General features: G+C 42.9%; 1 protein-coding gene across 4 annotated transcripts in view; it reads left to right on the forward strand.

Annotated features, from left to right (window-relative positions):
• TTC28 (tetratricopeptide repeat domain 28) overlaps positions 1 to 27,421 on the forward strand; it is a 651,841-nt gene that overhangs the window by 555,163 nt on the left and 69,257 nt on the right. For all 4 annotated transcript variants that reach the window (XM_036874395.1, XM_036874394.1, XM_036874393.1 and 1 more), the window contains 3 exons: positions 319 to 448; positions 2,579 to 2,797; positions 4,791 to 4,956. In XM_036874395.1, the coding sequence (XP_036730290.1) occupies positions 319 to 448; positions 2,579 to 2,797; positions 4,791 to 4,956 (515 nt within the window). The remainder of the gene's footprint in view (positions 1 to 318; positions 449 to 2,578; positions 2,798 to 4,790; positions 4,957 to 27,421) is intronic.

The following is a 27,421-nucleotide window of genomic DNA, read 5'->3' on the forward strand; positions in this document are numbered from 1 at the left end:
AATCAAAATCAGCACTTGATTGCGTTCATAGCTGATTTTTTTCCACAAGTTTCAGACTATGAGTCCATAACCCCTGTCCTTTAGATCCCCTTGTCTGTCAAAAACTGATGACACAAACTATAATTTACTGAGTAGGATCTAATTGATGCCTTTTCAGGTCCACAAAGACCTACCTGGAAATAAAGATTCATCCTTTCAAACCTTTTAAAACAATTTTTCTGTTGTGTACCAAGATGTGAGCAAAAATTGTCTCTAGTCGGTGAACGGCTAGACAGTGGCTTCTGGAAAACAGATAACGTTCTTTTCCCCTCCTTGCAGCTCTATAGAGCATCAGCCTTGTTTGAAACGATCCGACACGAGGTGCAGCTGAGCACGGACTACAAGCTCTCCCTCTTTGACCTGCAGACATCCTCCTACCAGGCCTTGCAGCGAGTGCTCGTCAGCCTCGGTGAGAGCAGCGGGGGTTCCCACCTTGTGTGCGCGCACCCCTGTGTCTGAGTCGTTTAGTGAGTGCTGTGATGAAATATGATTTGTTGTCACGGCAGACTGAAGCCACAACCACAACGCAGCAATTGAACATTCGTTCATTCAAGCAACGAATATTTGTATGTGCCGTGTGCCAGTCAAGAAGTGCCGGTTCCTGACCTCTAGAAGCTCTTAGCCTATCAGGAGACAGAAGTCAGGAGCCCAGGAGGGTGTGACTGGCACTAGAGTAAAAGGGACTCGTGTGCTGTGGGAACAAAGTGGCTTGGCAGGCAGACCCAGGAGTCAGAGAAGGTGTCCTGGAGACAGGGATGCTTGAAGCAGGTGCTCCCACCAGGTTCCCTCTGCCCATTAGCACCTGGGGACAGGTACCTGAGAAGACACTGGTCTCTTCCCTATTTTACTGCCACACATCTTTTAATGTTGCTGTCTAATAAATGTTTGTACTGTCTGCCCCCAAGGCTGTGACATAGTCAGTGACAACGCTCCCAGGCCTGTGGGCTGCATTGCACTGGGCCACCATCCACCTTCCCTTACCTGGGCCTTAGCTGTTTCAGCCACCCTATTCCAGCCACCCCGTCCTCTGCCTCTCCTCAGGCCTGTCCATCTCTGCAGACCATTTTCCCCAACCCAGAACTTGGGTTAAGGAGGTATTCATTGGAATTAACAATGTCTTTGAAGTTGGATGTTGAGGCCTTATCAATCACCTGTCCTTTGCTTTATGGGTATGAATACTCAAACTTCCCCTTGAAAAATGTATCTATTAACTGTGCTCATTGCTTGCGATTACAGTTTATTATCTACTATAATCACAGTGTTAAGTCTGTCTAGCACTTTGGGGCCAATTTTCCAATGTGTACAGAAATCGTCCCTGCTGTTCCAGTTAATAACTTAATAGGGTAAAAGAAGACATTTGCATACACACATATAAATCCCTGCTTTCTACTGATACTCAGACTGTCGGAAGCAGGGCATCCTTGAAGTGCTGTGGGGCCGTGGCATCTGGTCTCCTGCCTCTGCCTGCTCTCTCTTTGGACCTTAGTTCTAGCAACTCTTCCATTTGTATATTTATGATGCAAGCAGATCCTTTGCATTGTGTTCCTTCTAATAATCCTAACTTGAAAGGATGTTGCTTTATCTTTTGTGCTCTCATATTTGAGCATTAGCTTTTAAACTAGATTACAGACTAGTTTCTTAGATGAAGTGGGATTAGAGGTTGGATTGAAAGACTAAGGAAAAGCTTGAAAGAGAGAAGCAATTTCAAAGAATTAGAGACCTCAGAGATTTGAACCCTTTGCCCATGGGAATGAGAAGAGATGAGAAGCAAGTGTGTGGGAGCCCAGAATGGAATGAGGTATCAGCTCTAGTGATTATAATGTCACTTGTTATATATACTGTGCTTTGAATAATGCCTACCAGCCACCTCCACATATAGGGCCTCGTTTAGTCTTTGAGATAGGCAGGACGGCTATCAGGATTCCCTGTTTTCAGTGAACAGGGGAAAGGCACACAGAGCAGATGGACCAGCATGTGTGAGGGCACAGAGGTATAATTTGGTGGGAAATGTGGAAACAGGGCTGGGCAATGTGATGCGCAGAGGGGCTGCATCGAGGAGAAGTAGAAAGATGGTCAAGAGCCGTGTCTTAGAGGGCTCATCTGCCAAGGCCAAATCAGAATCCAAGCTGAGCAGGGAAGTGAGAGGGTAACCAGAGTGCAGAACATCAGGTCCAAAGAGCCAAGTGAATGGGGTCAGAAGCCAGGAGGCCGGGGAGTAACTCAGGATGTGGAGGGAGAGTGGGCAGGGCTGAGGATGGATGCTCTGAACAGTCAGCTTTCCTGTGGTGTGGCTGCCAGACAGGGAAGCCTGGTGGCTTACGGTGGTGTGGAATCTGAAAATGTGGGGTTTGAGTAGAGTGGTCACTGCACCCGTCATCTGAGGCAGGGGGTTGAAGTTGAAACAGTCTCACTGAGAGTCTGCCACACGTTGGCGTGGAGAGGCAGTGGGGTTTCTGCCTGCCCGGGGTCTCTGTACCTGATGGCCCTCTCTGATAAGCATACTCCCCGTGGACTCCCAGCCTATCCCTTTGTCTCCTAGGCCATCATGATGAAGCCCTGGCCGTGGCAGAAAGAGGACGGACAAGGGCGTTTGCAGATCTCCTGGTAGAACGGCAGACAGGACAGCAGGACGCCGACCCCTACTCCCCAGTCACTATTGATCAGATCTTAGAGATGGTTAATGGCCAGAGGGGACTAGTGCTTTACTATTCCCTGGCTGCGGGCTACCTGTACAGCTGGCTGCTTGCTCCTGGGGCAGGTAAGTCTCTTTCTGTGGGAACAGGGCAATTAAGACACTAGGTTGTGAAAGTCTAATGAATAGAGGTGGGAGAGGTGCATTACCATAGATCAGATCAAGGAGCTAATGTCGGCTTTCAGCAAATCTTCCGCCACTCGGCTTTCAGCAAATCTTCCGCCACGGTGGGTAGTCCGTAGTGGGGCATTCAATTAATAAGACAGCCCAGCTTTCTCATTCCCCCAAGAAATCACGGCTCCTCGCTGGTGAATGTGGAAGCATTTATCAAGGAAGACGAAGAGCAGGAGGATTAATTTCACCAGCAGCCCTGTTTTTAAGCAGCTGTTGTTCATTAGCTAATAAAGTAATAAGTCCGAATGAGTTCTTTCTAGATATGATTTAATAATTGTGACCCTTTGTCATGGTACAGTTAAAGAGACTAAAATGATAATGGCAACTCTATCACAGTATATAAATGAAGTCTTATGCTTGAAATTTCTGAGTTTAGCAAAACCCATTTTTAACCAGTTCATTTGTAAATCTATTTCAGAAGTAAAAATCCCCTTTGATTAAATCAGGATTAAATGTTCAGGCTTTAACAGTTTCACTAAATACAGAACCACTAATTAGCTGTTAGGGCCATATTTTTTGCATAACAAAATGCTGATGGTTTTACCACGTTGGAGACACACCAGATCCAATTAGAGTTTATTGACTGGGGAAGTGGATCTTATAATTGGGAATCTTAAAGAATGGGCTTCTTGAATATCTGTAAGCCAATTTCAAAAAGTTCAACTGCCAAGGAGAACTGACAAGATTTTCTTGATTACGTTTCTGTCCCTTTGATTTAAAAAGGAAATGATGGCTGGATGACAGCTCTGAGATGCTTCCTGGGTTCTGATTACATTCTGAGAATGCCTGTACTATGTTTCAGCCTCACTTTTTATAATTTTACCCTTAATTCCATGTTTTTTATGGGCTTTCCATAAAGAACATTCTTGCCTCTGACCTTTTTATGCTGAAGGTTTTAAGTTGTGGTGTTCATGGTGACTTGGTGAGCGTCATGCACAGTGGGATGAATCCCTGTGTATCCCAGCCCCTGGAGGGCCCTGATGCTCAGGAGGACACAGCTGATGATGGAGGCATTGAGCTCATTCTCTCGGTGGTTGTTATGTTTTGGGAACATAATTTGACAGGTGGTATATCCAAATCCCTGTAACAATGAGCCATGTATAATGAGGTTCCTATTGTTTCTCTTTCCGTTTCTCTTTGCTCTTAATGAGACTCTGAGGCTTTCACCAGGGCTTTAATCCAATCAGAGAGGACCAGCATTTTCCAGGGCTGACACACCTCATCACCATTTGAGAATATGTCCTGTGTTTATTGCTAGAAAAACGCTGCGTATTGCCTCAGTTTCATACAGCCATCATTTTTTGCTCCTTTAATCCATTAATGACCATTGACTAGTTGGTCTTATTTAAAGATGGTTTAAAATGTTTTTATCTGGCCTTTACACTACATATTTATTTTGATTTGCTTTTGTGAAACGAAAGGTCTTTGAGTAACACAGTTTCCATTTGGCTAGCTATATTTTTTGTCAGGAGTTCAGTTTCTGGGGAGAATACACCTTGGCATGCTCATGCACTATTCCTGAAAGGAAACTTTCCCTGTTTGGTGCTTCTGAGAAGCATCTGTTTTGAAATATGTGAACTGATGTGAACTAATCATCATTCCAGGAGCTTCTGAATACATATCGTCAAAATCAAAAGCCCTGTCTTGAATTCCCTGTTTCCAAGCACCAAACCTTCTGGTGAAAGCTGTAAAAAGCGTACTGACCAGACTTCTGAAAGCCCTCTTGACACCTCGGATTTCAGGATTTCTTCACATGGTTTGGAGGACAGCATGCTTGTCAAAGAGGTCACATAGCATCGACCTTGCTGCCCACTGTCCTCCGCCTTCCCTTCCCCCACCCCAATCGTGTATAATGTTGGCTGTGCCTGTGCCTGTCTTGTTTCAGGGATTCTGAAGTTTCACGAACACTACCTGGGAGACAACACGGTGGAAAACTCCAGTGACTTCCAGGCTGGCAGCAGCGCAGCCCTTCCGACAGCCACCAGCTCGGCCCTAGAGCAGCACATCGCCAGCGTCCGGGAGGCCCTGGGTGTGGAGTCTTATTACTCAAGGCAAGTAGTGCGGTGCTCCCAATCCCAACTTCAGATATGATCTCAGGGGTTTTCGTTTGTTTTCTCTTTTGTAAACGTCCTACTTGAGCTAATGGAAGAAATCTTCTGGAATTCACACATTGTGCTCAGTCTATTCACAGTTGCTGCAGCAGAAACAAATACGTGTCTCTGGAGTGCAAACCCCTTAGCAGGATGTCTTTATTATTTTTGGTAATTTCCTTTCAGACAGGGAAGGGCCTTATCAGACATGCCCATTTTCTAAGATGGGTTTGTAGAATGTTTAAACATAAACACGACTTCGAATTTAACATATTAGCTAATTAAAATTGAGATGCTTTTTTGGTTATAAACAGATTCATGATGAGTTTGTTTGTACTATAGCTGAACGCCTGTTTGAGACTGTATTACCAGTGACAGGATCTGTTTGTTGAGGGGCTGAGGTGAAGGAAGTTGAACTCCCAATATCGAGGGTGGGGAGGAAAAGTGCTTTTTTGCAAATATTGTAAAAGTTATATACTCATGGAAATGTCTTATCATGATTGGCTATTTTATATATAGAAAATAATTTCCACAAGGACCCTGCTTCTGGGAAAATGGAAAGAAGAGAGCCCCTTAGAGCTGAGTCATAGCCAGATTTCCCAGGCGTCTCAGTCCCCCATCCTGTGATTAACAAATGTTTAGAAGATCCATGTCAGAATATCTGCTGTGTGAACTGGTGTCACGTCCCAAGGACATCTGTTTTTCTCTTGAATGATTTCTTTTGTAATCATGAAAATCCTAAGATATCGCTGTGATTTCTTTAGAGATGCTTAACTCAGACTCCCCGAGTGTGTGATAGTCATTGCCAGCAGCTGGATTGATCTTTGGGTGTTTATGAAGTCTGAGACAAGCTCTTAGATGAAAAGTAACCATTCGATAATGGAATGTCAAGGCCAGAAGGGGCTCTGGTGGTCATCTAGGCCAACTCCTTATTCGGCACCGAAATGGGACTTGCCGACAACGAGTTAGTGTCAGAGCTGGAATCAAAACAATCTAGATCTCACCCAGACTCCCGGGCCGGTGCTTGTTCTGCTTTTAATTATCAAAATTAGTATCATACTTGAGACAATAGCCAAAGCATGTAAGAATGTCATCTCTAGCTTCTGTTTTTATGAAGCATGAACAGGCGTCAGCCACATGCACACACTGTTGTCCTATTTCTCCCACGGCTGCCGTGCGTCCTGGAGCATCCCTGTCCTTAACACTGGGTAATGGTGTGGTGATCACAGGGGCTTCACAGTGTGGGAACCCCACGAACTTGGAAAGTAAGGCTACTCCCTGAGATTTAATTATAAATGACCATAAAATAGGTTAGGCCAGGGGTACACAGAACTGCTTCAGCAGACAGAAAGGCGCTTAGGCTAGTCTGACTAATCTGTAACCTGATCAAAGGTATTGCATATCCAAAGCGAGTGTTAGAGGGGAGGGGATGGCCAGCAGTAGAAACACAAAAAAAGGGAGCAAAAGCAGGGCAGACTTTAGCAGTGCCCATTTCTGACACTGTGAAAAAGGGGAGAGAATCTTGGCTAAGGCACTCCAAGTCCCATTGGAAGGCTGTTCTTGTGGTGGACTTTGCTGTCATTATGCTCTCATCCTTCCTGCCTTCCCTCCCTTCTACGAATATTTGAGTGCCTGCTATGTGCTGTGTCTACTAGAGATGGGGGAAAGAGTGATGAATGAGGCAGGAATAGCTCCTGCTCTCAGGGAACTGAAAGAAAGTAGACACAGAGCATATACAGTCTTGTAATGAAAATCGTTGTAAGTATTTAAATGTAAACGCGGGGCGTAGTGAAAATGTATAAGCAGGGGTGGGGAAACCTATACTGGGAGCTGGGGAGGCTTCCTTGAGGAGGGGTTTTTGAACTGAGCTCAGAAGGATGATGAGAAATAAACTAAATGAAGGCCACCCCAGGCAGGATGTGCAAGGTCTGCAGGAGGAGACCTCTCAGGCTGTCCCCCTCCCTTCCCTTGTTCAGGCCTCTGCTTTCTGGTTATCATTTGGTTTCTCATGACATATACTTGCAGATATAAATACCTAACAAACTGGCATTCTGGTTTGTACCACTCTGCGACCTTGGTTAATGAAAATGAGCTCCCAAGAGGCAAAGCCTCTTTGAGCACATTAACGACAGCAGGTTTTCAAGCTTGTAAGGCCACAGTCCAGAGCTTGAACTGAGATGAAATTGTGAAGGGACCCGGGTGTGCAACACCTGCCATCTGAAACCCTGCCCGTGTAGAGGTGCGCTTCTCCCTTACTGCGGTGTGGTGGCCACAGCCAGGGCATTGCAGTGCACACAAACCACTGAGAGGGCTCAGTCTGTGCAAAAACACAGATTTCTCTTGATCCCAATTTCCGTGTACCTAGGTTAAAATTCATCATGAGAAGGAAGGGGGTTACCCTTTGACTCTTCCCAGCACCCCTCCTGTTGGACACCATGGTTTCACTCCAAACACTTGTGCCTCAGCATTTCTTTTATATGATATTGGAGGTTGACTAAGTTTGCTTCCTGGTGCCTTTTGAATTAAAAAAATGACTTTTGGGTTATAGTTCAGCTCTTCTTCAATGGCAGGGAGAGAGGAAGCGCTGTAACTTGCTCCTGTTCCCCACCTTAATCTTTTCCCCTCCACCTTGTACAGAAAGCTCACAAGTTGGGATGAGTCCTCAGGGGTCTCTAGGATGTTGGGTGGCTTGATGCTCAGGATGAATTTGGGGGGCTGCCCTCGGTAGCTTCGATCCCCAGTTTGAAAGGCAGAAGTGAGGTCTTTCCTGTTGCTTTGGACTAGTCTTATTAATATTGTTTCATCTTTTGTGAACTTAAACTCAAGTTCTTGATTATGATATTAAAACTGAATACTTTAGTGGCATGGTTTGAATTCACTAAAGTGGAGTTTTTTGTGAGACTGGTTTCTGCCTCAGTTTCAAGAAAACATTTCAATGACAGCTAAATTATTTTTCATCTATAAAATTAGTAAATATTTTTAAAGTGTGGATGCAGTGAACAGTCTCATACTCTAGGGGTATAAATTGGTTTCGCCTTTCTAAAAATAATTTGCCAATAGTATGAGAAATCTTAAAAATGGGCCCTTCAACCCCAAAATTCTCATTTTAGAAATGGAGTAAAGATGTATACATAGGAATATTTATAATTGTTCTATATATTATAGAAAAAAACAACTGAAATATCCATAATTATTGAATGTCAAATTATTTTATATCAATATAATATTATTTATATCAATATAATATTATGTTGCAATTAAAATCATGTTTACAGAGAATTTTTAAGCACATAGTCAAATATTTGTGACAAAATAGTAAGTGAAAAAATAAGATTAGAATTATTATATATAGTATAATTCAAGTTTTGTAATATATACAAAATACTGATATGAAAAGTAAGAAAAAGTCCTTGGAAGGAAATAGCCCATAGTGTTAGGGGTAATTACAGGTGGATGATGGAATTATAGATGCTTGGTATTTTATTCTTTGTACTTGTCCTTATTTTCAGTTTTTTAACAATGAACATATATTATTTTTAAAGTCAGAAATAGATAGCCATGTATAAACAATTCTGCAATTCAAAGAGGGAAAAAGAAACCTTTCTGTAATTTCAATTTACAGAGAATAAAATCCAAGTTTTGGAGCCTGACACCACGATCTAGTTGTAGGACGGCGATCTGGGTTTCTTTTCTGTTCTTGCCTCTTTGTGAGCGCCATGCTCCAACCACCACACCTTCCTCTCTGTTCTCTAAATGTACCCTGTGACTCCCCCCTCCACTGTAGCTCAGGCATGTCTAACCTCTGGATCTGTAGCTGCAGCTGCCCACTAACCAAAGCTGTCTCGGTATCTTCCAGGCATCTCTAGTCTAATATATCTAAAGGCCAACTATTTCTCCCCCAAATCAGTCACTCTAATGCACCACATAAGCAGATCTTGAGTTCTCCTTAGACAGTTTGGACCATGTGTCTTTCTCAAATGCAAACCTCCTGCCTTTGGCTGTGGGGTGACACCACCCTCCATGGCCATACAGCATCTGGCCCCTTCGAACCTCTCCAGCCTGTTTCTAGGGGTTTTTGGGTCAAAGTTCTCCCTGAACCACTGCTGCTGCCTCCCCTCTGCCCTTCCTGCTGCCTCTCCCTCTCACGGCCTTCCAGTCCCCTTCGGTCAGAGTGACCTTTCATAGATGTATTGGAACTATGTTTCCTTTATTTCCCACCCATCCCAGAGCTCCCCCATCATATTTTATCCCTTCAAACGTTCTGATGGTCTTCAGACTCCAGCTCACATTCCTCACACTGGCCTGTAAGCCCATGTGATCTGGCTTCTGTCTGCCCCTTGAATGACACCTCTAGTTCTTCAGTTTGGCATCTCCCTGTGGCCACCCCAGCCTCCCTTCACTGCCTAGGGTAAATCAAGGGCTTTCCCATGTTAAAGTTTTGCACATGCCCTTCCTTCTCTCTGTAAAGTTCTGCCCACTGCTCTTGGTATGGCTGGTTCCTTCTCATCCTTCAAGTTCCTACTTAAATGATAACTCCTCAAAAAGACCTTACAGAAGCTTCACTGTCAGGTTTATTCACCTCTTCATACCCAGGCCCTCAGGCAGCCCTGCAACATAGTAGATGTTTATTAAAAGTTTGTGTGAACAACCAACTGATTCTGTGAATGAAGTACTTCTCCTTTCTCCCAGAACTGTCCTTCTACTTTTCCTGTACATAGTCTAATCTCCCTTCAGATTCCTGTTCAAATCTCACAGTGCTTCTATCAGGACCACCCAGTCCCTGTAAGTCTAAATCAGTCTTTGCTGTTCTCTGTGGTCGCTAACAATAGCAATTATTTCATTCTTCCTTGTTTCATAATCACCTGATTTGTGTGTCTTCCCAAGCAGATGGTGATGCCCTGGAGAGCAGGCGCAGTGTCCTTCTCTCTGAATTCTCACTGTCTAACACAGTGCCTGGCCCACAGTGAGACATCAGTGAATTTGAAATTTAGTCACCAGAAGGTGTGCTGTGAGAAGACTCTGTGCTTATGCTGGGCTGGCTCACTGAGTCTCTTTTTCTTGTGGACGTAAAGTACGCAATGTGCCCTAGAAACTGAGTCTCGGTGCCTGGGGGAACACCTTCATTCAATTACCCACAGTCTGGCCATGATATCCTTGTTATTCTGCAGACCATTTTTGCTGTCCTTAATGGCATCTTGCTGCTAAAAGGAAGTACAGTGCTACAAGGGACTTTCTGAAAATGGATTTAAAATAAAAGAACTGCTTTTATTAAGTGTTTAATAAGAACTTCCAGTCCCTTCTTCCCAGATCAAAAGAGCATAGATTGAAACCACCGTATAGAATACGCACCTCCCATAAGGGAGGTGTTATGAATTTCAAAGCACATCTTCAGCTTTTAATTCTGATATTTAGCCAGAGTCTTGCTGCTTCCTGGGCACCTGGGACAGCACAGTGGCACTTTGGGGAAGCTAAGCTGACTGGTTAGAACACTAACAGGGCTGTGTTCAGTGGTAGGTCTGGTCTGAAAGGTGTGCTTCCTTGGGGGTTCTAAATAAATTGCAATTGTAGACTGCCCTGATAATAGGGTAAATATTCCTTCATTGTAAATGAATATGAAACCTTGATAAATTATAGCTGTTAACGATTTTTTTCTTTTGGTGCTTTTCTATATTGCTAAATTTTCTACAGTGAAAGTTATTTTTATAATCAAATGTATTTTCTTATTTCAAAACACGTATTAATTTAGATTGCACGAATTCGTAAATGCTGATGACTCCAGTTGGTTCTAGCCTGATAACACAGGGCAACTGTTAACAAGTCTGTCAAACCCAAGTGTTGGAGGAGATGTGGGTCCACAGGGTATATTATATGTGGCTGGGAAGAAAGTAAATTGGCATTTTGCATTGGAAGATGGTTTGGCATCACCTTCTGAGCTGCGTATTTGCATACCCTTTGACCCAGGTACACACCTTAGGTATAATATCCAAGAGAGGATCTTGTACATGAGCAAGAATTTTCAGAGCTTCACTGTAAACAGTAGCAAAGTCCTGGAAACCCCCACATGCCATCAGTGAGAGAATGGATGAGCAGTTAGTCCCCAAGTGGAATATTAGGCAGCAGACAAAAGAGATGAGCCATAGTGAACCCCAAAATGTGCCTAAATCTTAGAAGTATAATGTTAAGTGAAAAAGTAGGTCCCCAAATACTACCTATAGGATGACATCCTTTTGATAGAGCTAAAACAACTAAAATAAAAATATACTTTTAGGAATATAGTTAGATGCAATAAAACTTGTGTGGAAAGGACAGGTAGGGAATGATGGCCATGGGATTTGGGATGGCCCTTGCCTCAGTCTGGGAAGGGGAGGATGGGCTCTGGGGGAGGCAACAAATGATTAGATGTAAGTTATTCTCTGGTTTTTGTTTCGGCTGGTGGGTTTGTGAGTACTATTACATTATTAAAATTACTCAATAAATACATGAAAACAGGCTGTTCATGGATCAATGATGAACCAAAGATTATGATTAATTCAGTTCCAAAGAGATTTCCCGCCCCCCATCTCCACTAAAAGAGGAAAAAAAAAACACGGGGTTTTTTAAACAAATGAATTGCAAAAGCAAGATTGCAACTAGGACACATTTAGTCGATGTAAATGGATACTTGATAAACTGATTTAAATTATTTGTATCTGTTCTTTTAAGCAAGTACCCAAGCACTGGTCATTGCTACATCGTTGGCTTATTTTAAATTACAGTGGGCCTTTGAAAGTTTAAAACTGTATTTACGGGACTTCCCTGGTGGCGCAGTGGTTAAGAATCTGCCTGCCAATGCAGGGGACAAGGGTTTGAGCCCTGGTCCGGGAAAATCCCACATGCCGCGGAGCAACTAAGTCTGTGCGCCACAACTACTGAGCCTGTGCTTTAGAGCCTACGAACCAGAACTACTGAAGCCCGCACACCCTAGAGCCCGTGCTCCGCAACAAGAGGAGCCACCGCAATGAGAAGCCTGTGCACCGCAACAAAGAGTAGCCCCCGCTCGCCGCAACTAGAGAAAGCTCAAGTGCAGCAACGAAGACCCTATGCAGTAAAAATAAATAAATTCATAAAAAAACCCCACTATATTCACAATATTTTCTAATTCTGGCAAATTGCTAATCAAGGCTGACCTCCCAATTAATCCAAACTAGTAAGGTTTTATTTTACAAATCAAATTTTTTTTTTTACCCCAAATTTCTTTTCAGAATTCTGTGGAATAAAAGTGGATATAATATTTTGGGGCATTTATTTTGTCCTTTAAAACAAAGAGTTTCCAATTGCATTCTAAATTAGGGCAGTGCCATTTTGAAAATATTTTATGAGCATGTAGTCAGTCTGTGCCAGAGCTGGTCCTGAGCCTGGAAATATATGCATGAATAATGGCAGGAATTCTTGGCCTTACAGTAGCTCACAGTGTGGAACATGCAACAGATGTGTAAATTATCAATCCACCATGTGCGAAATGCTATGGTAAAGGTCTAAAAAAGAAGGCCATGCCTCGATCTGCCTACTTGGGGGCAAGGCAGTAGTTCAAGAGGTTTCCTGGGAGGTGACATTTGAGCTGGGCCCTGAAGAGCGAGAGAAGCCATCACAGGCAGAGGCAGTTCCTCACCCAGCAAGGGCATGGAGGAGGGAAAGGGCCAAGGCCTTCAGGTGATGAGTGGTCGTTGCAAGAGGAGGGCCCCCATCTTTTGCTGCAGGAATTGTAGTCTCTGCATCACAGCCGCTCAGCTGCTGCCTCCAGAGGCCCACCTCTTTCTTGTAAGATACCAAGTCCAGCTCCCTTTCTGACAGGGTGGGTTTGCCTGGCTGAATCTCTTATGTCCTGTTTTCTTGTGACACGGCTCAGTTCCAAAGGGCAGGCCTTATCTCTGAGGTGACTCACTCAGGCTCAGCTGTATCTGTTTGAGGGGAAAAAAAAGATGATGCCAGGTTAGGGATTAGAGCACTTGAAGAGAGACAGCTGCAGAAATGAGTGGAACTCTCTGTAGACTCTGGTCTTATGCCCCTGATTCCTGAATTTGGATTCGTTCCAAAGAGCTGAGTACAAAATGAGTACAGAAGGCTCTGGTAAGCTTCTTAGTGTAATTCAGCAGCTTAGCGAGAAGGATAAGTGTAGCTGGTCTTTCTGTATGACCTCTGAAATAGCCTAAGTTGAATCCCCTTTTGTATTTCTCATGCACTTTTTAAAAGCAGAGTTCTTGAAATTGCTAGATATGAGTTTTCCCATTATTCATGGGAGGGATAATCTGGTAAATGGTAGAATCAGCCTGAAGACAAAAAGCAGACAGTGGTGATACAGGGAAAACCGTTCGTGCCTGTCATTGAGCAAGTGTGGGGCCCCCGGGCCTGGAACTGTGAATGACCTGGGCTTCCCTGGGCCAGGGGCTGACACTTCGGCACCTGGGCCACAGGGCAGGGGCCACTCTGGTGGGTGTCATGGAGCCCTGGCAGGGGCACTGTTGGACACCAGACACTTCTTTTATGTCTTGCCCCAGATCCTTTGTTCATGGTCCCAAAGCTTGGAACGACATTTCTGTTAGAACAAGGGCTGGGGGAGAAGGGGTGGGGTGAATCCACTGACCAATCCAGTCACTGCTTCCCCTCAGGTCCACATCAACCTTGGCTGGCTGTTGCCGTAACCAATTTTATAAAAATTCTTTGAACTAATCAAATCTCAATATCTCTGACTTTGTATATCCTGCCCTTTGCCCCAGTGAAATTCCCTGGCCTTTTCTTTCTGATTGATTCTGTGCAGCTTTATCTAACAATCAATATTTAAGACATTTAATATATAACTCTTGACTTATCTTGCTTTGGGAAAATAGCCTCAGTATAGCCACCACGTTCCTCTTTGAACTGGCTAAGATAGGTATTGTTTTCATCCCTTTGTACTTCTATCATTTGAGCACAGTGGTAAGGAGGCCCTGGAGAGGTGCCTTCCTTAAAGGAGCACATTTTACTGTGTCAGACCCACAACTCACACTGTGCTGGTGAGGTTTTCCTCTAGTAATGTCATGTAGCACCTCAAAATTTCAGAGACTTATACCGCAAACATGTATTCCTTGCTCTGGGTCTGCAGGTCAACTGGGGTAGTTCTGCTTTAGGCAGCCTGTTGGGCTTAGGTCCCTGTGTCTCATCTTTCTGTGACTGGTGGTGACCAGACAACACTCTTCTCAGAGCAGAAGTCAGGATTACAAGAGACCAAGCGAAACAATCAGGCACATTTAAAGCCCTGCTCACCGCTCACTCCTGTTCCATTGGCTAAAGCAAGTCACGTACCAAGCGGGACAGCAATGGGACGGGAGTCTCTCCCGAAGTGACTGTGCGCTGAACAGTAGCCCAGCCTCCCACTCCCACCGCCCCTGGAGATTGGGGAGAGACGGGGATGATGTTCGCTCAGGCTTCATGCTCCTGTTCCCTTCAGCATCTGATGTGGACCACTTTCTGCTTCTCTCTCTCCCTTCTGAACACAACGCACACCCAGGTGTGCAAGTGCTCCTCCGTCGCCTCTGATGGCTTCTCATCTTCCTCTTGCTCTGAAACTGTGGGCATTTCCCCTCGCTCACACTTGGTTATTGGGCTTTCCCTTGGAAATGTAGTCTTCCTCACGGACACAGATGTGCATGCCTGGCCCAGTGTCTCACTTGATTTCTAGGCTTGACCTTCCCCCTGTATACAAGCAGGTCCCCTGGAAATCACCTCAGGCTCAGCATATCCAAAGGCATACCTTTTCTCAGGTAGCACCCCAATCTGCTTCACCTTTATTTCCAGTTTTTCCTATTTATTTTAAAGTCTCCATCTTTTCCCCCCAAATTCCTTAGTTTTGAGGCCTTTGAATCATGTGTCCTTAAATTTCCCTCTCCTTCATTGCTGTTTATGTAATCTGTCACTAGCTCTGATCTTACCCATTTGCTTCTAGAATCCCCCTTTCTTCTCTTCTGCTCTGGGCCAGGCTCTTATAAGAACATGTCCACATTACCAGCCTGGCTCTCTGCCTCCTGCCTCCTGCCTCCTGCCTCCTGCCTCCTGCCACCTGCCTCCTGCCTCCTGCCTCCTCCTCCTCCTCCTCCTTCAGTTCTCCTGGCCCTCTGCTGACTGAGAAGTTTTCCAAAAGCTCCACTGTCATCTGACTGCTCCTGCACACATCATAGCCTACAGAGAATGCTGGTGGCCAAGGAGTCTCTGAGATGAGTTGGTCATCAGACCCCATTGTTCCATACGGCTCGTCCCACTCCAGCTCCTGGAGTCAACCCTCTGTTCCCACAGGGGCCAGGTTTGTCCCCCACCACCTCCACACCATGCACAGTCCCCTGAATTTGCATTTACTGTCTTCTTCTGCCAGTGTGGGATCCCCTGGAGTTCTTTCCCCCGGGGCATTGCTTTTCCTGGAAGTCTTAAGCACACATTGAAGGCAGGATTTGCTTACACAGGTGGGTAGAAGCCAAAGTGGGGGAAAGTATTAAGGGGAGAGGACAAGGTAGGGGATACCTGCTGGGGCTTTCCCCTTTTCTCTACTCTCAACCAGGATTTAGAAAAGTCTGGGCACATAGTACATAGAACTCTGATGTATACTTGTTGGGTAACTAGAAATAAATAGGACAAATTGGCTCAGTCCCAGTGGTGATGTCCCTGAATAGTGATCGTGTCTAGTGATCGCGTCTTATCTCTACACTCCAGCTCTTAACAGTGCCTGGTACCTAAGAGGCCCTCAATGAATGTTGCCTGGATGAGTGGATGAGTAAAGGAGGGAGAGAACAAACTGCTGGGGGCTGGGAGGACTGCTTCCCCTGAGCACATGGTCAGTATAGCATCCTTAACGTAAGGTCAGTGTGGCATCATCAATGTAGCAAAGCATGACACAAGTGAGAGCATGTTTCATAGTTACTTCTCATGTTGCTCTAGCCCCTTTCTTCCCACTTCTACCCCTGTGAAGTACTGTGAAAGCACAATATTATCCTCAACACTCAAAGAGGTGGACTTACCAGATCAGATAATTAGTGCAGACTTTGAACTAACATCCACATTACAAAACTTGGCCCCTAGGCCAGCACATGAAACTCATCTGAGTCTCAGTAACACATGAAACTAGTTAAGGCTTCAAAAGTAATGAGATGTTCTTTGCTGGCTTTTGATAGACCTATGCTAATGCAGTGAGGAGTCACTGTTAATAAACAGGGAGTGGCAGAATTGATTTAAGGACCTGTCACTTCCAAAAGCATACTGTCTGATGGAGACAAAGTTATCATCGTAAACTAGTCTTTAACTTTACTCCTGTGTGTGCTGCTCATCCCCCTGCTAATTAGAGACATCAGGAAATAACACTTCATTTTCTGGCAGCCCTCATAGAAGCTTCCTGCTTTTTGGAGGGACTGGGTCCCTTCCCGTCTCCGGAGTCGGCCTGTAGCTGTCCTGCCCTCGTCCCCTCCCTGCCTCCGCTCCAGGGCCTCCTGCGAGCCTGTCGCTGATATGGGCTTCAGTTCATTTTCTGTGTCCTCATCTCCAGCCTCACAGGTGGATCAAGCAACAGTGGATGCTTCCACCTAAAACTAGAAGTTGGATTGACACATCCCATCCATGAAATGATAGAGCCATGGGATAACTTTAAGATCTCACTATAAGTTAATATATACATTTGCTAATTTAGACTGATGAGGTTGACACTGTATGTGTCATGTATTGATTAGCACCTCAAGGTTGGAGACGGCCTTTCTTGAGAAGATTAAATGGAAAGACCCGAGTGATATACAACATTGATTTCCTTTCCTTTAGCTAGCCACTCCAGACTTGGGTGCCGCATCCCTGTAGAGAACTAAGACAGCTCTTTGGGGTTTCCAAAAAAGCTGTTTGTTAGGTCTGTGTAGTTTTAGCGTTGTGGGTTTCTACTGTTTCCTTCTATCCCAGCACCTTGTAGGTTTCATTCTTGGCTGTCCTAATCACAGTATTATTTATTGTATGGAGTTCATTTTGTAATGTCTCTCTCTCTCACCAGACTAGAAGTCCATTGAGTGGAGGGATTGGGTTGTCTGATCTACCATCGGTACAGTACCTGGAACATGGTCAGCTCTCAGGAAATAGTCATTGAATGACTAAATGAAATGGACCTACCTTTTTTTTCTCCCATATAAACACTGTCAATCCATAGTTATGTTAATGCTGAAGTTAGGAAAGTTTCCCATCAATGCTGGAATTGATCTGGCTACGCACGAGAAAAAAAAAATTTCCAAAGAAGGACACAGATTGAGCAAACTGGACTTAATACTAGAGTGAAATGAGAAAAAAAAAAAAAAGGCAGGGGGGGACTGTGTGTGTGTGTGTATACAAACTTTCTTTCAATCAAGCATAAGCTAATGCTTTATTATTATTTTTCTTCTTGTCTGCTTCCTCCTACTTTAGTTCAATGTTGACTTTTAAATCCTGGAGAGAAAAACTCAACAGAGTTTACAGTGAGTAAGGACTTTGGATTACAGTGTTTTTGAATGTTGGAAATGGCTAAGTTTAGAAGGATAGAGAATTATAGTTGGAAGACATTTACAAGGAGAAAAAAGCTATTTGTCTAACTTATCTTTGAAAATGAGTCAAATAGGCAAGAGAATCCACGTCCTGTAAAATACGAATTGTTTCAGTTTCCCATGGCAGGTAGGATTTTTCAGTATATGCATGCAACTTTGATTTCATCTTACACTGCTAAATAATATTAACAAGCCAGGATGCATACGATGCCTTGCTGAGTGCTCTGTTATGCCAAGTTAATGCTCATGTTTTAACTCTGACTCCCTATTAGAACCGCTCAGCTTGCTTCTTTTGGGAAAGAAGAGAGACATGGCCTCTGCAGCTGATAGCAGCCATGTGCCAGACACAGGCATACATACTTTGCTAGGTGTTTGCGACATCCTCTGAGGTGGTGATTGTGGTCCCATTTTACATAGCAGAAAGCCTAAAGAAACTCAGAGCCATTCAAGGAATTGTCGGGGGTTCACAGCTAGTTAAATGGTAGAATTGGAACTCAGATGTGGGCCTTAGAAAGGGTTTCTCAAAATCAGAGTGCTATACCTCCTGGGGCTCTAGAATTGTGTTTTCAAATGATTTTGTTTGAGGATGAGAAAAAGAGACAGAAAATGACCCATTCACTGCCTTTCCAGACTTCTGCTGTCCCTTTGGAGATTTTGGTACACTTGTCTCCTCCCCTTTTGAAAACTTGCATTGAGTCTCCAAGTACTGGGTATTCTCCAGTCTCATCGGTCTCAGCAGTAAAATGGAGCAGAGAGAAATGTAGAAAAATATACAAGATGAAAAAGTAGAGAAATATTCTGTCACAGTGCAATCCAACACAGCATCTAAACAATCTTACTAAGGTGAATTTGAAAGCAAGGAGAATGGTTTCTCACTGAGAAATAAAAGTCCTTTGGCTTAAAGAATATTTTCAAAAAATAAATCCTTCATTATCCAAGGTATTTCTTAAAATGAAAAGAGTACATATCAAGCCATATCATGAAAGAAGTAATTCAGCAGTCCTTGAGAATTTACCTAGTTTCCATTCAAACATTAAAGTGATTGTTTAATCTTACGTACAATTCCCTGAACTCTCCCTAAATAATTGCTTTGGTGATTTTAGCTCAACCTTGAAACAGACTTGCATCTGTTGTATATTTGACTTCATTTGAAAGAAAGAAACAGTTATAAGGAAATAGAGACTTCAGAGGTTTAAACCCTTTGTCCACAGGGACTAGAGGAGAGGAGAGAAGTAAGTGTGCACAAGCCCAGAATGGAAGGAGGTATCAGCTCTAACAATAATAATACCACCTCTTCTATAGGTGGACTTTATATAACATCTACCAGGCATCTTCACATATATTCTTCAGTTAATCTTTACAGTAGCCCTTGGAGATAGGAAGGATAGCTATTAGGATACCTCTTTTTGGGACAAGGAAGTTGAGCCTCAAAGACTGACTTATCCAAGGTCACAAAGCTAAAGGATAAAGTCGGAACTTGAACCCAGGCCTCCAGGTTCCAGTCTATTGCTCTTTCCAACAGAGCCATTTGTCTCTCTCAAGAGGCAAGTATTTACCGTGGATAAGCTTTTGTTAGATTTGCCAAGGCTCATGCAAAGTCTCTGATTGTAATAGAAGTTTTCCTGTGTTTGAGACAGTGGGCATTGCCTGGGGTTTGTAACAGTATTTATAGAGATGGAATTTGAGCTGTAATAATGAAGTTCTGAATTATTTTCTGTGTAACACTAAGCTTTCAGATGAGCTAAATTTAAGTCAATAGTATATGAATAAACTGATCTACTTAACTTCTACATGGCTTGGGCATGTGGGTTCCAGGATAAATCTGAAGCCGCTTAAATCAAAGTGGGATAAGAGGGACTTCCCTGGCAGTCCAGTGGTTAAGACTCTGTGCTTCCAATGCAGGGGGCGTGGGTTCGATCCCTGGTTGGGGAACCAAGATCCCACATGCCGTGAGGTGTGGCCAAAACAACAACAACAACAACAAAAACCAAACAAACAGAAAACAAAGTGGGATAAGAAACAGGCAGCAGGGAATTCCCTGGCGGTCCAGTGGTTAGGACTCTGTGCTTCCACTGCTGGGGACATGGGTTTGATCCCTGGTCAGGGAACTAAGATCCTGCAATCCGTGTGGCATGGCCGGGAGGAAGGAAGGAAGGAAGGAAGGGAGGGAGGGAGGAAGGAAGGAAGGAAGGAAGGAAGAAAGGAAGGAAGGAAGGAGATGTCACTTAGTGTGATGCAACTCTAGTTAAAAGAACAGCTCTGAAGGGTTTGCAATTAATATAGTGTGGACAGTTTTAGAAGCATTTTTTCTGAGTAATTTAGCCTTTCAAATAGAGTTTGAAATTTTTTATCCATTTATTTGTTCAACAGCTATTTGCTTAGTATCCCCATAATGCCAGTTACTATACTGGGCCCCAAGAATTCAGAGAAAAGACACGTTTCCTGTCCTTAGGAGTTCACAGGCCAGTAGGTTTGTGGGTGTCATGAATAGAGACACTCGAAAGCACAGATGAAAGTTTCACAAAGGTCATTCATCTTCTGGTGGACACCAAGTTTACCTGCCCCCAAATTTTCAAGTCTTTTATTTGCTTGAAGTTGGAACTTTCAGTATTTCATATTACAAGAGACAATGCAGTCACTCTAATTTGTGAGAAATCCAATTATTGAGACATTCATTCATTCAGCAAACATTTGTCAAATGTATACTATGTGTCTGGTTGTCTGTGTGTATTGGGGTTGCAGAGATGAAACCAATAGATTTCCTGCAGTAAGGAGCTCTCAATCTAAAAGGAGAGAGACGATGAACAAATATGCCCTGTTTGGATTTTGCCACTTATAGCTGCATGATCTTTGGCAAGCAATTTAATCTCATGGAGTTTTTGTAACAATGAAATGATAATGCCTGAAAAACAACAGGAGAGAGCTGGGCACATAAGAAGCCTTCATGTAGTTGCCACTGTCACTTATGAGAGAAGCGGGAGAGGCACACAGAGGTCACAGGAGCCACTTGTGCCTCCAGGAGGGCTTAGTCAGGAGAGGCTTCCTGGAGGAGGTGCTGCTTGAGCTGCATTGGAGATGCAGTGAGTTTTTGCCAGGCCGGCAAGGCAGTGTGAAATCCAGGTGGAGTGTGCAGCACAAGCTGAGGCTTGGGATGTAGGGCAGCTGCCACATGCAGGGAGAAGCAAGGAGGGCAGCACAGTTGAAGTATCAAGTACAGGGAGAAGTTGACCTAAACACCCCTAGAAACAGGCTGGAGAGGTATGAAGGGGCCAGATGCTGTGTGGCCATGGAGGGTGGTGTCACTCCAAAGCCAGGGCAGGAGGTTTGCATTTGAGAAAGGCACATGGTCCAAATTGTCCAAGGAAAACTCAAGATCATTTTGCCCTGTTCTCTCTGAGGCTCTTGGGTTAAATATTCTACATGGTCTGTTATTTTAGGGGAAAAGAGAACCATTTGAAAACCTCCTGGACAGTTAAAAAGTCATGCTGAGCATCTTCCTTCAACCTAGAAATATTGTACGTACAAGGGAGAAGCCCCACTTTCTAGTTCTAGAGAAAACCAGAAAATTAATATTCTGATTTGGTCCAGCAAATGCCGTAAGAGTAAGTCAAGTATAAAATATGTACATTTCCTGGTAATGTCTTTGATTGTGTTGGCAGAAAATAGCCTATCTTGGGTAAATGTTCAGGGGACAAGCAAGGTTTTAGCTATGCATAGTCCAAACCAAAATCCCTTCTCTTTAAACCCAGGGCCAGGGCCTGACTCCGTGACAGCCTGCAATATGAAATGGTATCAAATGCTCTTTTTACCCTATTCTCTATTAGAATTAAAATTGAATACTTTTGTCATGGTGTCAGTAAAAATAAATAAAAAAAGAAGACAGTAGGAAGAAATCGTCTCCTTTTTCTGCAGGGCAGACGAGGCTGTGAGGCTTGAGCTGTCTTTAAACACTGCAGTAGCACAGCTGTCAAAGGAGCTCATTCGTCCTCAGTTTAACCATAGAAAACATGTTTTCTTAAATCATTTTGGCCTTATAAGGTGTTTTCTTAAATGAAAAATGATCACAGTTAGCATGCCTGACCCTTGTTGGCCTGATAATTTTATGAAGAAGAATAATGTTATATGGCAGAGCAGTCTGGAAAGAATGTCAGCTCGCCTTGGTCACAGATTCTCAGTGACCTCGGAGCATATGCTAAGTCAGTGGAGGGCTAAGTATGTAGACTGTGTACTGCGACAGAGGAACCAGTACTTTCTTCGGCATCCACGGGTTTTCACTTCCTTCTTTGGAAGAATCTCATCTTGGTGGGAAGTATAATTACCCTTGCATATGCCACTTTGGGAAGAGAACGTGTGTCCGTAATCACTGAAAGGAAATACCCAGTGTGGTCAGAGTCCGTCCTGGCTGGCCTCGTGAGGTTTAGCAGCTGCTGCCAAGACGCCGTGCGAGGGGGGTGGCCTGGCTGGAATACCAGAGGCGTTGTTGGTTTCTGGATGCGATAGGGAAGGCCACACATTCCTGTGTGTAATGTATCAAAATGATGCACTGATGCATTGATAGCTCTCTTAAATGCATCTCCTATTCACCATTTACATTTTTATTTTAGTTTTTGAATAACTAGTACTTGGTACAAAATTCTAGCGTTCAAAAGAGAAAATGGTGAACAGTCTCCCTCCCATCTCTTTTTCTCACGACCTAAGTCTCCTCCTCAGAGTTGCCAGTGTTCCAGTTTCCCGGGTACCTTCCTAGAGAAAATCTCACCCATTTACTTTTGATACGCCTGTCTCTTGCTGCTTCTTATTTTTTCTTTAAGCATGAATTTGTTTTATTTATTTATTTATTTTAAATATTTATTTATTTATTTGGCTGCGCCAGGTCTTAGTTGCGGCATGCAGACTCTTAGTTGTGGCATGCATGTGGGATCTAGTTCCCTGACCAGGGATCGAACCCGGGCCCCCTGCATTGGGAGCGTGGAGTCTTAACCACTGGACCACCAGGGAAGTCCCTGTCTCTTGCTTCTTGAGGGCAGTGATAGTGTTTGACCATAGGTCTGGTAAAACTACTTTGCAACCTTCATTCTGAACATAGAGCTGATATTGAAAGTATATGAAGTTATTTGGGGGAGGGGTGTAATTAGGCCTGTTTAACAATAAAATATTAATTTTACATGACATTTTATAGCAGTGAAATATTTTTATTCCGTCTCATTTTACCCTTATTACAATCTAGAAAATAGATAAGAGCAGGTATTATTATTCCCATTTTACAGTTCACAAAACTTAGATGAAGAGAAAGTAAGTGCCTTTCATTGTGTCTTATAGCTGATCAGTGGCAGAATTAGATTAGAGATGATTCTCTTTGTGTTTATACTTCTGTCCTGTGTTGCAAGCCTGATTTTAGGGGCATGGATTCTCCATTACTGTATATTTTGAGTTGTAATGGAATCTGTTGTGATTTTAGAAATACTTTGTCTCTTGCTTTCAATAAAATATTGGAACAAGCAATATTGTGAAGGGTTATTAAAGACCTATACTAAGAAAACTATTTCATTGTAACTAGTCTCTGAGCCCTCCTCTGTTTTAGCGTTATGCTGGGTGCCTTATGTATGCCATTTATTGCCATATATTTAATGCCTGGTATTCACCCGTTTTACAGTTGAGGAAACTGAGACACAGAGAGATGAAGTAAACTGCCAGTGGTTATACAACTTGAAAGTGGTAGAACTGGAATTCAAATCAAGTTTGTGTCTATTTCTGCCATGAAGTGCTGTGTCCCCAGATTGGGTGGCCAGAGCAGAAATGATTATTATCTCCATAATACAGATTTTTACTTATTTATTTATTTTTTTAATTTTTAATTTTTAATTTTTAATTTATTTTATTTTTCGCTGCATTGGGTCTTCATTGCTGCGCGCAGGCTTTCTCTAGTTGCGGCGAGCGGGGGCTTCTCTTCGTTGCGGTGCGCGGACTCTAGGCATGCGGGCTTCAGTAGTTGTGGCTCGCGGGCTCTAGAGCACAGGCTCAGTAGTTGTGGCACACGGGCTTAGTTGCTCTGGGACACGTGGGATCTTCCTGGACCAGAGCTCGAACCCGTGTCCCCTGAACTGGCAGGAAGATTCTTAACCACTGCACCGCCAGGGAAGCCCCAGATATTTTATTTATTTAAAGATCCAGCAAATGAACATGGGTCTTGATTATTAGCAGTTATTAAAAGATGATAAAAAAAATGATAAAAATTCAAGTGTCAAGCTCTAGTTTAAAATACCATAGAATATTAAAGAAGTAAAAGCTTGCCTCCTGCTTTCAGGATGTTACCATCAAGTTGAAGGCATAGAAGTAACACAAATGAGCTTCAGAACATAACATGATCATAAAACCACACTCGGAAACATGGAATCAGAGAGGTTTGAAGTTAGAGGGGCCCGGGAGGTTATTTAGAGACTCCATCCAAGACTGAAGTCATCCCTTTCCCTCTGATTTGTGTGTCAGTGATACCATGAGCCTCCCAAGACACCAAACCCGCAGACATGGAGTTCTAGTACATTCCTTCCACTCCTTCATCTCCAGTCTTCTGAGAAGCAGCCTTGCAAACTAAATTTAAAGCGGCCGTTGCTACTATACCCCTCCCTTGTCCATAGGAAAAGTAATAAGCCCATGTCTGTCCTTTCACCTCCATTTCCAACCCTGCCAACCATGCTTCTCCTGGTTCATATCCTGTCAAATGTGTGCGGAAAAAAGGACACCAAAAAATTGCACCCAGGCTCTGTGCAATCCAGGACAACAAACTCTCTGTCGGCACAAGATCCCTCCTGAACCGTGGCTAACCTGCTGCTCCCCCGATGGAGGCTGCAGAGACCCATTCCTGCATGGGTCCCCACTCCAGCTGTTACTCAGCCTCCTCACAGCTGTGCTAGTCTTGTCTTCTCCTTCTCACGTACCAGATTCACATCCAGGATGTGAAGGTATCTCCGTCCAGACGCCTTCCCACCACAGAGACATATGGGAGAAAGGGCCCTGGACTGTGTCGTTTGTGTCGATGGGGAGTTGGAGTCAGCCTGAGCGTCCATCACTGTAGAGGGTTGGGAAAGTGCAGTGGGAGTGCACCGTGGCATTGAGTGCAGCAGTGGATACTGCAGTTGCAGTGGTTCCACTTCCAGTATGGTAAAATAAGCTCCTCCCACAAATAGCAACTAAAATTGTGGGGAAGAAAAATACCAAGTACCTGAAGGTACTGAGAGTGAACAGAGGCAAACAGATTCTGGAGAGGAGTCATAACTTGGAAGAAAGGGAGGCCCATGTGTATGGCTTTTAGCATAAGGTCAGACCACAGTCAGCAGCCACATTTGGCATTTAGAACTCCAGTAAAACATGACACCCTTCTGGTCTGAAGAACCGGATGACAGTACCCAGGGCAACTATAGCCTGTGTATAAACTCTGCCCCATCTCTGGCTGACCCCTGAACTGCAAATGCACAGGACAGATTCTGACTAAAGATAGAAGAACTGAACTGAGATTTGAACTGCCACTCAAGAGACAGAATTTTTCATTTGAATCCAATCAAGTGAATTGCCTGCTTTTAAAAAAATAAAATCAACACTCTTTAGAGGAATGTAACAGAATTCACAGCATAGCTTTCACAACACCCTGGATACACTGAAAAAAATTTTGACATACAAAGAACCAGGAAAATGTAACTCAGTTTTAAGAGAAAAGATAGTCAACTGATGTCAACCCTGAGCTGACTCAGATGTTGGAATTAGCAAAGATTTCAAAGCATTTATAATGTTAAATAAACTATGCTCACAGTGAATGAAAATATAAGAATAATATTATATTTAAATATATAAAATATATAAAAATATATCGAGTATATTTCAAATTACATATAAAGCAAAATATATAAAATAAAATATAGAAATATAATTTAGCAGAGAGTGAGAAACTTAAAAGAATACAATGGAAATTCTAAAACTGAAAAATATAATATCTAAACTTTAAAACTCACTGGATGGGCTTAACAACAGATTGGAGTTGACAAAGGAAAGATTGAACTTGGAGATAGATCAATAGAAAGTATCTAATCCTAAGAAAAGAAAGATAAAAAAAGATTGGAGAAAAAAAAGAATAGAGCCTCACAGATCTGTGGAATAATACCAAAAGATCTAACATGCCTGTAATTAGGGTCCAAGAAAAAAAGGAGAGAGAGAGAATGAGGTAGAAAAAATATTTGAGGGCTTCCCTGGTGGCGCAGTGGTTGAGAGTCTGCCTGCCGCTGCAGGGGACACGGGTTAGAGCCCTGGTCTGGGAAGATCCCACATGCCGCGGAGCAGCTAGGCCCGTGAGCCACAATTACTGAGCCTGCGCGTCTGGAGCCTGTGCTCCGCAACAAGAGAGGCCGCGATAGTGAGAGGCCCGCGCACCGCGATGAAGAGTGGCCCCCACTTGCCGCAACTATAGAAAGCCCTCGCACAGAAACGAAGACCCAACACAGCCATAAATAAATAAATAAATAAATAAAATTTTAAAAAAAAAGGAAACCAAGCCTCCTTAGTGCCCACCAGTGCTTCTTATAAAAAAAAAAAAAAAAAAAAATTTGAAGAAAAACATTCCCAAATTTGGTGAAAGACATACATTTAAAAATTCAAGAATCTCAGAGAACCCCAAGCAAAATAAATAAGATATTTACTTTTGTAAATAAGATAGAGAAAATTCTGAAAGTAGCTAGAGCAAGTCAACACATTGCATGGAAGGGAACAGTGATTTGAGTGACGTGGATTTCTCATACAAAAGGATGGAGGGCAGAAGACATTGGAATGACACCTTTAAAATACTGAAGGAAGAAATCGTTGATCCAGAATGTTAGGAACAGCAAAAGAAGTATTTCAAGAATTAAGGCAAAATAAATATGTTTTCAGATTTTTTTAAAAAGTTGAATATTGATAATCAGAAGACCTGTACTATAGGAAGTACTAAAAGAAGCTCTTCCAGTTGAAAGGTTAATGTTGGGTGGAAACTTGGATCTTCAGGAAGAAAGAAGAATGTCAGAAATGGAAAATAAATGGGTAAAAACAAGACCTAGTTTTCCCTTATTTTTAAAAAAGTGCATAAGGCTATATAAAATAAACAAAAAAATCATATTGTCCTATGGTGTTCATAATGAATATAGCTGCTATACATATCACAATTATACAGTGAAAGTTGGAGGTGGTGTTCGATGGACGAGTTGTGTGATACTTTGAAAAGTTAAGGATACATGTTCTAATCCCCACACAACCACTGTACACGACAAATGATGTCAGAGTAAAAAGCCAATATAGATTAAAATGGAATTCTAGAAAACATTCAGGTGGAAAGGCAGAAAAAAACCCACAGGGGACAAACAGAAAATAATAAAATGCTAGGTTTAAATCCAACATATTAGTACTTTCATTAAATATTAAGGAATTAAATGCACCAATTAAAGGACATTGTCAAATGGATTTTTAAAAAAGCAGAACCGAAATATCTGCTATTTATAAATAGATTGAAAGTAAATGCATGGAAAAAGATATACCATGCAAAAAGTAAACATAAAGAAGGATGAAGTGCCTTCAATCAGGTTAAATAGACTTCAGGACAGAGTATTACCAAAGATAAAGAGGGATATTTCTTAATGATAAAAGGATCAATTGACCCAAAATACATAAAAATCATAAATGTAATCATAATCATAATGACAAAGTTTCAAATTACATGAAGCAAAATTTAGCAGAATTAAAGGGAGAAACAGACATTTCTGCAATTGTATTTGGCAATTTTAACACCCCTTTTTATTGCTAGAACAATTAGAAAAAAACAAAAACCAAAAAAACCATAGATGATACAAAAACACCAATCATCT

This window comes from Balaenoptera musculus, chromosome 14 (assembly GCF_009873245.2).
Source record: "Balaenoptera musculus isolate JJ_BM4_2016_0621 chromosome 14, mBalMus1.pri.v3, whole genome shotgun sequence".
NCBI lineage: Eukaryota > Metazoa > Chordata > Mammalia > Artiodactyla > Balaenopteridae > Balaenoptera > Balaenoptera musculus.